General features: G+C 37.0%; 3 protein-coding genes across 3 annotated transcripts; 2 read left to right on the top strand and 1 right to left on the bottom strand.

Moving 5' to 3' along the window:
* Positions 1–67: 67 nt before the first annotated feature.
* Positions 68–2,164, top strand: LOC118737795 (isocitrate dehydrogenase [NAD] subunit beta, mitochondrial; the record flags this gene model as incomplete). Its single annotated transcript, XM_036468557.1, is given in 6 exon segments — positions 68–112; positions 165–260; positions 331–447; positions 514–969; positions 1,031–1,156; positions 1,214–2,164. Coding segments are annotated over 6 exon segments (1,071 nt in total), but the record flags the coding sequence as incomplete, so codon positions are not given.
* Positions 2,165–4,131: 1,967 nt separating this feature from the next.
* Positions 4,132–5,453, top strand: LOC118737794 (testicular haploid expressed gene protein; the record flags this gene model as incomplete). The annotated part of the gene is given in 5 exon segments (XM_036468555.1): positions 4,132–4,432; positions 4,496–4,630; positions 4,695–4,794; positions 4,880–5,105; positions 5,176–5,453. Coding segments are annotated over 5 exon segments (1,002 nt in total). The 3' UTR covers positions 5,430–5,453.
* Positions 5,454–5,467: 14 nt separating this feature from the next.
* LOC118737793 (kanadaptin) lies at positions 5,468–8,050 on the bottom strand. Its single transcript, XM_036468554.1, has 4 exons — positions 6,797–8,050; positions 6,599–6,735; positions 6,355–6,537; positions 5,468–6,270 (listed from the first exon to the last, which is right to left on the bottom strand). The coding sequence occupies exons 1-4, from the start codon at positions 7,833–7,835 to the stop codon at positions 5,569–5,571; spliced, it is 2,061 nt and encodes a 686-aa protein (XP_036324447.1). The 5' UTR covers positions 7,836–8,050; the 3' UTR covers positions 5,468–5,568.
* Between the last annotated feature and the right edge of the window lie 3,304 nt (positions 8,051–11,354).

Here is an 11,354-nt window from a genome sequence, read left to right as displayed (position 1 = left end):
ATTTGAGGTTATAATCCTTGGGTTGAAAATATTATTAAATAAAATCTAATCTCACTATATTGTTCAGGCATCGGCTGTCCGCTCAATTCACACCACATCAGCGGTAAATCAGGTAAGTAATTGTCTGATACACGCTTCTTTATTCTAACTGTAATGCCCAACAGGATGCTGGCGCTCTTGGCAGCCGCGTTACCTGTACGCTTATCCCAGGCGACGGTGTGGGCCCTGAATTGGTTTATGCCCTCCAGGAAGTTTTCAAGGTATTGATAGTTAAAAAATTCAATTTGCTTGCTTTATTTAAAAATACTCGTTTTTACTATTAATATCAAGGCTGCCAACGCACCAGTGGACTTTGAAAACTATTTTCTTTCAGAGGTTAACCCAATTTTGAGTGCCAAACTGGAAGATGTAGTCGGTTCTATTCAGAAAAATAAAGTGTGCATAAAAGTAAGGATAATAAAAAAGATTGAGTTGTTTTTATGTATGTGTTTACAAATTCTTTTGAACTTTCAGGGAATTTTGGCTACACCGGATTATAGCGTTGCTGGTGAACTTGAAACGCTAAATATGAAATTGCGTAGACAACTGGATCTGTATGCGAATGTAGTACACGTTCGTAGTTTGCCAAATGTAAAAACCCGCCACCAGAACATCGATACAGTCATTATTCGTGAGCAAACTGAAGGCGAATATTCGGCACTTGAGCATGAGTCTGTGAAAGGCATTGTTGAATGTTTAAAAATCATTACTTCCAAAAAGTCGATACGCATTGCTAAATTCGCCTTCGATTATGCAACCAAAAATAACCGCAAGAAGGTAACCGCTGTGCACAAGGCCAACATCATGAAGTTGGGAGATGGTCTTTTCCTTAAGTCGTGCGAACAAATGGCCAAATTATACCCACGTATACAATTCGAAAAAATGATTGTCGACAATACCACTATGCAAATGGTTCAAAGACCAAACCAGGTAGCAATCCTAATTCTGAGATTATTTGTCATATATTTATCATATGCTTGTTAACTTTCAGTTCGACGTTATGGTTACTCCTAACCTGTATGGTAATATTCTTGACAACATCGGTTCTGGCTTGGTTGGAGGTGCCGGAGTGGTGGCTGGCGCATCATATTCTGCTGAAACTGTCGTATTCGAGCCGGTATGATGCTAAATTTACTACTAAAACTCGTGTTTTATTAAACTCTATATATTCTAGGGTGCACGTCATACCTTTGCAGAAGCTGTAGGCAAAAATGTGGCAAATCCTACTGCTATGCTGCTCTGCGGCGCAAAAATGTTGCGTCATGTAAACTTGCCAACCTACAGTGAACTGATAACCAACGCCGTCAACAAGGTTCTAAAAGATGGTAAAGTACGAACCAAGGATTTGGGTGGCCAGTCGACCACACAAGACTATACAAGAGCTGTCATTGCCAACATCCACTAGACAACCGAAAGAAAATTTTAAAAATATGTAACACATTAAATCAAAGCTTAAAAACAACGGTAAATGTCTGCTTTCAGTGAAATTGAAAGACGGTCATTCAAGCAGGCTAAAAATTTCGTCAAACACCCACGTTATGAAGAATTTACCCCAAACATTGTTTTTAGTAGATACTAAGTATTAATTTGGCGAGTATATACTTTTCGTAAACATTTTATGTAAAGCCTTTGTTAAATGCAACTTCCCATTGACAAAAAAAACCGCGGAATATCTAAAAGCCTTGGATGGTGATCAAGTTTTATGTTAATTCAAATTTACAAGCACAAAATATGTAGTTAAAATTTTAAGATCCAATACCTATGTAACATAATACCTATGTAACTTAATTGTTTAATATTTATTTGCTGGCCTTTTGATTATGAACCACAGCTATTTGTTGTGAACCATGCAGACACCATCTTATATAAATCCTAATGTATTATTTGTTTTGTCTATATTATGTATACATATTTATAAAATTGTACTCTTATCAAATTGCATGTGACAAAAAATATAACTAAATTCATAGAAAAGCTCGCTTCATATGTATGTATGTATGTTTGGCATGCCATATACGCACATCCATACATACATGCATGTAGTATATGTATGTCCCGAACTTTACTTATTTGACGAAAAAATTAAGATGAAATAAAATCAGTTGTATTAATACATATGTATGTATATGATTTTGGAAAGTTTATTTATTACCCATAAACAATAGGCGATAAAGGTCTAGGGCGGTATTATCACTTGCGATGCGAATGAATTTGGCGAAGCGTACGGTTTGGCGAAGCGAATGGATTGGCGAGCGCAACTTAAATATGCATTAAGAGTGTTCGCTTTTACCAGCTTGTGCAAGTTCTTTGCATCGCAAACACTTTTAATACCTTTTCTGCATTTTAATTCGCCTTAAGAGCAGTATAGGTTTAAGTAGCTGCTTACTTTTAAATTATTCAATTCACTTATTTTAGGTCAAGGGCGAGTAGACAAAGCTGCCATTGAGCGATAATAAATTGTGTTTGAAATTTTCAGTTTATACCTGTTGATCGCGAAAGTTTTGGTTGAAAGAGAAGCCACTGCAACAACAACAACAACAACAACAACAACAGGGGACCAAAAAAGTATTAATTTATGGATTTTTCGTTGATCAATATTAAGTGTAGGCAGAGCTGGGTAAATGCAATTACATTCCTCAATTCAATCAATTCTTTCAGTCCACAGCAAAGGAATTGATTACTTTCTCAATTCCTTGGAAGTAATTTCAAATGTAATAGTTTTTTTTTTTTTAATTCCATTACAAGGAATTTCATATTGTAATTGGAATAAATTACGTGCTCGTACCTAATATAATTCTTCTCCAATTCCTTTGAAAGAAATTGAAAATGTAATTGATTTTTTCAATTCAATTCAAATGAATTGAAAAATAAAAATTAATTTCCATTCCTCCAAGTAATTTAAAAAGTAATCGAAAACTTTGTTAAAAAAAAATGTTTACTATTGAATTGCGAAAAGCTTTGTTAAATTTCTTGGTTGCTAACTGCCTTGAATAAATAACTTATACCTAAGTAGTATTACTAATTGGACTTTAAGAAATCTGAATAACTTAAACTGTGGCTGTTCAGTTTATAGGGTAACCGTTGAATTTTCAGGATCCTACCGCGAACTCGCTTCGCTACACATGAGACCCGTATATGTCAGAAAAACTACCAATTATAAAACTTGAAATGCATATTCGCTCAAATTTAATCCAAAAAAAAGGTCGTAATACTTTGCTTGCAATTATGGAAAAATTAAAATAGAATAAAAACTAACACCCTCTATTCTTTCAGCCACTGAAGGTATTAAAGGATAAGCCTCGCCACCAATTTATCGCCACAAACCAGAAGTTAAGGAAGTTCCATTCAAAATAAATCCCAGTGCACTAAAAGCTAAGGTTTCGCAAAGAATAATGGAGCTAGCAGAGCCCAGGGAATTCCTTGACAAACACACACGTGTATTTAAAGTGTCGCCGAGAGCACTGCGGGCAAGGATTACGCCCCATCTGAGGGAACTAGGGGTGTGTTCAGAAATGCATCAAGACAAAGCATCAGACGCATTTATTTCTAAACTATAATTGATGGAAATGTCCAATATGCCCAACCACGGTTAATTGCCTAATTGGAACTTAGTTGCGTAAATGAGGCATTTCCATCAGTTATAGTTTAGAAGTAAAAGAGACTGAGTGCAAATTATTGCATGCGATATAAATTAATTTTAAGTTAACATTTTTATTTAATAAAAAGTTATACCTAAGTTAAATGAGAGTTCTTATTCCATGTTCATATAAGCCTACAGGCAAAGGGCCAATGCATTTTTCATCGTATCACAAAGATTTGAAATGCACTGACTAATTACCGAAAGTAATTATGGAATTTGATTTCTGCACAAGACAAATTAACTCACTACTATTGCAAAAAAAAAAATGCACTTTGACTCAGACTCAGTGGACGAAATTAGTATCACTTGAGTCACTTTTTCACTTGTTTCAGTTTCAATGCTCTTGAAAGTCTACAATAGAATTTTTGGTTTCTTTTTTCAAAATACATACATAAATAAGTTGTGAAACACGAAACAAAATCTTTAGTGCAAAAAATATAAAAATACTTCATATAAAAAAACTAAGATGCATAAGGTTTCAAAGAGTACAAAATGTTGTCCTACATTTGATAAACTGCCCGAAAACATAAGTTGTTTTTTGCCGGGTATAAGCAAGAGTTGGCAACGACTAGTGGGGCGCCACAAAAATATGTTCACGAAACGCAAGCGAATACTGCGGATGGCTCAGCGAACAAGGTATATGAGGGGAAAATTTATACCAAAATGTCCATGTAAATATAAAAAGCCAATTGAATTTGTGCGAGAAACACCCATGCGAACACGCACTGAACAATTAGCCCTGCCGGGTGTGCGGTAAGATAGAAGAATTACATTTATTTTTGGTAATCGTAATTATTTGTATGCGTGTTGGCGCAGAAAGCTGCTTTTGTTCAAGAATGGAGTGAAGGATTTTTTTGAACCTTTAAGAATATTGGGGATAAATCGTTTAATACGTCTAAGCCTGTTTTCTGTGTATAGTCGCTTGAGTAATATACAACCGCCTCAGAAAAAGTAAAATATGATCTAATTAATAATTTATTACACTTAAAATAAAATAAAAAAAATTGTTTTACAGAATTCCAATACATAAATGGGATGACACTGAATGGAAGAATCACACGAAATATCTTCAAAAATTGGCGAAGCCTAAAAAAGAACCCAAACAGCCTAAACTAGTAACATGCATAGGAATTTCTTTTTTACAAAAATTAATTGTATTCCTAAATTTGTATGCCCACAAATTTGTTTTATATTTTACAGCCAGTTAAAAAAAAGAAACTTGAAGAGATGGGCCGAATTAAACAGCTGGCACTACCGAAAACCCGTGAAGAACCACCAAAAGAACCTTGGTTGCTTACTCCAGGAATGAAATTTTACAAGCCCACGGAACGAATACTGAAAATCGCGCAACCAAAAATGTTTGATGAGTCTGCGATTATTCAAAGTTTGCCCATACCGGTTAATCCTGCTGCTTTAACGCATAAAGGTACTTTGATTTCCTCAAAACATTGTTTATAAAATTAAAACAATTATTGTTTTACAAATTTTATCCCCAGCTACAAAACGTACTAAAGAGTTGGCTACTGCCCGCGAGAAAGGTGTAGCCGAATCAGACCTCAAGGAGAATCCTTTCTCAATATCACCGAATGCACTGAAAGCGCGCGCTACTGCACGCATCAAGGAGTTAGCAGAACCAAAGGAATTTGACAATGCTCATATTCGGGAAAATCCATTCGTAATCTCTCCGGCTGCACTCAAAGCCAAGGCATCACCTAGGATTATTGAACTGGCACGACCAAAAGGCAGTTAACTTGTTTTAGTTCCTTGTGAAATTGTTGAAGAAAATAAAATTTGTATACGTATTTGATAATTTTTCTTTTAGCGTAACATGAGGGGAATTGCGAAAAGTAATATATTTTGTAAATGTTATACAATCAGATAATCGTGGTTTAGTATCCATATTTTTCATTCAATTCTGTGTATCCATCACCACTTTGATTGGGTGGTGGTACCCACTTCGCATACTTATCACTGGATTCGTGTTTCTCCAGCTCGTCTATATCACTTTCTAGCCGTTTTTGTCGTTGTCGTTGCCGTTGCCTTCGCTTTTTTTTCGCACTCTCCGCTTCAGTGTCCGCAATACCGCAGGTACTTTCCGTTGACTGCATTGCACCTTGTGGCTTTAGGGAGTCTTCTGCTGGAGTAACTAGATCATCGCCGTCTAACAATTCACGCGGTACCACAGCAGGCCCGTATACCTTTTTTGTACTCTCCTTGGAATTGGGGGATGTTTCAACATATTCTTCAGCCCTATTTTCTCGTTTTGTTTTACTTTCACTTTCATCTCCAGAAATAGAAGATTTTTTTGGAATCGATGTTAAATGTAAGCTAATTTCTTCATCATCCTCTATTTCTTCCTCATCGGAGGCTAAGTCTGTATGGGTTACTTTTTCCTTGATTTGGTTTGTTTTGACCATCGGGGCTATTTTGAATTTGCTAAACTGATTGCGCTTACCAATCATTGGCAGCTGTCTAATTTTCGTTGAATTTTTCTTTTCCGTTGACTTTTCGAATAACAAGTCTATTGGTTTCGCAATTTTTATTAACCGTTGGATTTTTTGTTTTTCACCAATGAGTCGTTGTTGCTCCAACTGAAGGAAAAAAACAGGTAAAAATGAATGCCATATACTTATTTAAGAAGAAGTATCATCAAAGATGCATGGCAGACTACGAACCCTTAATTTGCGTATTTCCGTTTTATCTAGAAGGTTGTCATCCTTTAGGTTTTCCATAAAGTGATCTAAGTCATCAGTATTATTAGATTGGGATGCCTTTAGACGTCGTTGGGTTTCTTGATATCGTGATATATCGTCCTCCACTCGCTGAAGTTGTTCCTCAATTTCCGAATCTTTTTTAAGCTAAAAAAGAGTAAAAAGACTTCAATATTTGTAACCAAAATGAATACATGCTATTCCTTACCAAATCTTCGTATGTTAGTGCATTGTTTGTAGAAGGGTGCGACTTGCGTTGCTTCTTTCTTTCTACATCTCCTGTTCGGTCCAGAAAGTCATCTTCGTCAGAATCGGATTGTAATTTTACCTTCTTTTTTAATGGTTCTGAAATTTGAATGTATAAATAATTAAATATTTAGCTATGTAATCAATTAGTGTTTTCTACCTTGATTTGCTTGGCGCAAAACGCCATGTCGGTCGAGTATGCGACAAGCTTCCAGTGCACATTGCACTACACACTCCTTTTTTCGTCCTTTATGCACCACCTCAGCTACTATGGCTCGGCCATATGCATCTCCTATTGGTAATTCTACGCGACAAACAAATGATCCTGCAGACATTTCGTCGCACTTGTACTCTAATTGTAGACCTTCGCGCTCAAAATATCCTCGTAGAGTTTTCTTAGGATCATCGAGAAATAATTCTTCGTTGTTTGTGCTAGCAAATGGATTGTGAGACAAATCAGTTTCTTCATCTGCATCTTCCCCCATGCCCCAATTGATTCCTTCATTTCGTTCACGTTCCTCTGCTTCTGTGGCTTTCCGTACCGCTTCAGCTGCAGTTTCAAGTAGCTTTTGCCTGTGTTGCTCTCGCAATTCCGTTACGGTTAAATCTGATTCCGGTTCCTCATCTTCTGCCGGGCCATGCAGAATGTAGGAACGAGTGCTAGCACCCAGTCGCAACATGTGACCAACACGTATTCGTATAAACACCTGAGGTGGTATACGTTGTTTGTTCAAAAATGTTCCATGTGTGCTATTTAGATCGTAAATATACCAGCCCTCTGGCGGATCATCTGTAGGCTTATCTGAATTTTCATCACCGGTTTGCGTACTTCGTTTTCCCGGTCGATATTGTAGAATTGCATGAAAGCGGGAAATGGTTGGATGTGCTAGTTCGAGATCATTGGCAGGTGGTGCTAACCGACCGAACTTCCACATAGCCTTTGTTTGTAAATTCTTAATTTCATCTATAATTTGACCTGACTTTAAAATCTCAAATTTGTAGTTGATAGAACCAGGAGGCGGCTGTGACCATGGTGGAACTTTGTAAGGACAAACTGGTGCTGAACCGCTGGGGGTCGGCATTTGATCTGTTTTTATTGACTCTTCGTCTTTATTGGGCTGCTCAGGTTTCAGCTCTGAATCCCCACTTTGTTTAATAACTGCCGGTGGCGGCAACTGCGGGATTTTAAAGTCGTCCATTTTAGCGCTTTCCTATGAATCTAATTACTTTTTGATTATGTTATTAAAGGTCAGAGTATAGTATGCTATTCTTGTTGAATAACTTAGGATATTTTACTATTCTGTTGTTGAAGCACTTAACAAAAGCAATTTTTAAAAAACGTTTCGTGAATAAAACAATACGCATATCGAATAGCAAATGTTACCACTAACAGCTGATTGTCAATTTACCTTGAATAATAATTAGTCTGTTCCAATAGCAGTCCGGTTTACAGGATTTAGTCAGAACTTACAGGAAGTCGTTCCTATTGACGTAAAACCTGTAAGTGGGAACACATTTGAGAGAGTAACTGTGCAACTGTTCCTAGTCAGAAGTTACAGGATTTAGTCCGGAGTTTCTTTTCCTGTAAGTTCATGAAAAGTGTCAAACGGTCAGCTGATTTGCATGTGCAAGCAAAAACTAACTGCAGTGAAAGCAAAGTACCTTACATTTGTAAAAAAAATGGAAGTAAACAACGAAATGTCGAATATGTATAGATTTTAATAATTATAATAATTATTTAGTGATATTTCAGCTAAATCAGTGTTGTACAAATGACTTGTAAACAAACCGACTGACGTTTTTACAGGAAATAGTGCTTTTTGCGTTCCTATGCACTTTTGCATCTGTTCTCCTTTTACTCTCATTTGAGAGAGTAAAATTGTAGTTTGACAGTTCCACAGGTTTTAGTCCGAAGTTCAAAGGAACAGACTAAATGATGGAGAACTATCGATGGTGCTATCGATAGCATCGATGGTTTCATATTACGCCACTATAGAATTTTTCTTAGCACTATCGATAGTTGTATATTTTGTGCACACTCTTAAGGGCCGTTTACATAAGACATTTGCTTCGCTTTGCTTCATAATTTCGTTTTGAGTGATAAGTTCAATACAGGATTTTATATGAGTCTTGCTAAATAGAATGCGAGGAAAGCAAAGCGAAGCAAAATTATGGGCAACTCTCAACTTTTGCGCGCTTTGGCAATTAGCTGTCTGCATTTATCTTTTCGCGTGCGCTTGCATTTGCATTTAATGACAAAAATAAGGTAAATAGGAATTCGTATTACTATTATTAATGCATATTGTATTGTTATATATTTTACATAGATAAAATATGGAGGAAAAGGAGAACGCAGAAGCTGTCAAAGCGTTTATTGTAGCATACGTTCTACGCCTCACGCTTTGTTGTCAAAGTTCGAACTGGCAAGCAAAGCGAGGAAAGTCTTTAGGCTCTGTTATGCATACTTGGCATTGCTTGAGAGTTGTCACATAAGGAATCTGTTAAATGAGCTTCGCGTGTAAGCGGTTACCCAACGCACAGCATTACATACGTAAAAGTCTGTTGGTTTTTGATTTCTACGTAAAAATGGTATAGCAGTGCATGCAATGCCAAGTATGCATAACAGAGCCTTTATGTAAACGGCCCTTTACAGGTCTATTCTGCGCTGGTAACATAAATTTTGTAACCGGTAATTAAAGTGTATGTCAATTTTTAAACCTTTTTCGCATTCTGTACTCTCTTGTAACCCATGATCCAACTACACAAGATCTGACAAGATGGAGCAAAAGAAAAAAGTAATTTTCTGGCTGACGTTTGTAATTTCGGCGCCATGTTATTTTCTGTAAAAAGTATATGTACATATACATATACACAAAAATTGCTCGTTTAAGGTAATTAGAATAAGGGGCAAAATTTTCTGCCAAACCACCATCAGAAAATTCTGGATCCGCCGCTGAAGATACATACGAGTAGATACAAAAAATTACCATTTACATATCGACTGCTGTGTGGAAGATCGACCTATCTCGGCAGCCAGCTTGAAAATTCTCTATCTCAGCACATTTCCAATACATTTTGCAGTGAGATAGGGCGTTCTTCAACCAAATACTGAGAAAGGGTGTTTTTCAATAAAATTTTGAAATGGGCATTCTTGAAAAGCTTTTTGAGATAGTGCGTTTTCGAACTGGCTGCCGAGATACGTCGATCTTTCACTCAGCAGTCGATATGCAAATACATATCGTGTAGTATAGCCCAGTTATGCATGCTTAGGACCGGCTAATCAATGTCTGGTTAACACTAATCTGCGGTTAAACATAGTTATCGACGTTACCGACTCCCTGTTGTATGCATGGAACAGAAGACGTCAATAAAATGTTTAACCGTAGATTAGTGTTAAACAGACATTGAGTAACCGGCCCTTAGGGTCGGTTGTTCATTGTCTGATTAGCACTAATCGAAGGTAGAAGCTCCGGTTAAATAAAACGACTGCTTTATCGATCACATAGTATATGCATCAAGAATGATAGAATACAAGATTGCGCCGTCCTGGGCGTTGACATTTGTGTACCACAAGTAAACAAACAATAGAGCGAAAAGAAAAACGAGTTGAAACTGCCAAAACAGTTCACTTTACAGCGAAAAACGTGTTTTAATTTTGCTAAATGCGAAAATATTGCATTTTTCACCTAATCTATTAGAGAAAAGGTAACGTTTTAGTGCACTTCATTGCTTTGCAATTAAGGCTCCAACAGAAAACTGCGGCAGCATCTCAGCAGGATTGATTAATTAACTTGCTAATGGAGCCTGCTTGGAGCAGAAGCAAACTCATTGTGAGGAAATGCTGTTAATATAATAATAAACATTTCGGGAACGGTTTTGCCGTGCCCCTTGTACACAAAATGCAGCGATTCGTCCCAGCGCTACACTTGCATCTGCGCATCTTGCATCTTGACGACTGTCGCAATTTAACACATAGCACTTCATTTTATTAGTTTTTATGCAGTCTTCAACTCAAAAATCACTCACAAATTGCAAATTAACACAATTTAAACTGACTTTTCACTTATATTCAAATTTCTCTTTCGCTGATTTGTAAACAAAGGTTTATTTACAAGTTACCACAACTGTCAAAATCGGCAAAACCAAAGTAGCGGTACTACTGATGGCGCCACCTTTGTACACTGCACCGTGCATCACGCCCGGTTGTTCTCAGCTCGATTGGCGCAATCTGGTATTCTATCATTGTTGCGTACTGCCATATTATCAGTGACACAAACCAAAAAGAGCGGATCATAAATTGAGATATGCTATTGGCTCCTACATTCGGGTTTTGAAAGGTGGGTCTCCCCTGAACTGTTTTTTCCATATTTTTGGCCTATGTGCGCATTTATTCGAAACCTAAGTGTTTCGGTACCGAGTATAGAGAGTATTGGATACTTAAAAGTATTGACTCAGCACATCACTACTGCTGTCAACTCGACTGTGACGTCAGCAAAACAGCTGATTCTGTCAAATTCACTGAGAGCCGATTAGCGGTATTGCCATCGGCGCAACCTTCTGTATTCTCCACCGTGGTCAACTTGCTGTCTCATAAAAACTAAGCAATTGCTTTTTCCAAAATTTCATACCTTCCACTTAAGTTTATTTGAACAAATTCAGTACAACGTCTGAAATTTCAAGAAAAACCAATTGGTTAAGTTTTATTCATACGGCCTATT

The sequence above is a fragment of the Rhagoletis pomonella genome, unplaced genomic scaffold (genome assembly GCF_013731165.1).
Source record: "Rhagoletis pomonella isolate Grant_MI unplaced genomic scaffold, Rhpom_1.0 Rhpom_scaffold_00004, whole genome shotgun sequence".
NCBI classification, from domain to species: Eukaryota; Metazoa; Arthropoda; class Insecta; order Diptera; family Tephritidae; genus Rhagoletis; species Rhagoletis pomonella.
Note: the sequence above shows the minus strand (reverse complement) of the source record. Positions and strands in the feature narration are given on the sequence as shown.

Excerpts from the sequence above, each read along its gene's own strand:
- LOC118737793 (XM_036468554.1), bottom strand. The coding sequence starts at position 7,835 with ATGGACGACTTTAAAATCCCGCAGTTGCCGCCACCGGCAGTTATTAAA. Across the intron at positions 6,736-6,796 it reads TTTGCGCCAAGCAAATCAAG|AACCATTAAAAAAGAAGGTA; the intron begins GTAGAAAACACT and ends TTCAAATTTCAG. Across the intron at positions 6,538-6,598 it reads CACTAACATACGAAGATTTG|CTTAAAAAAGATTCGGAAAT; the intron begins GTAAGGAATAGC and ends ACTCTTTTTTAG.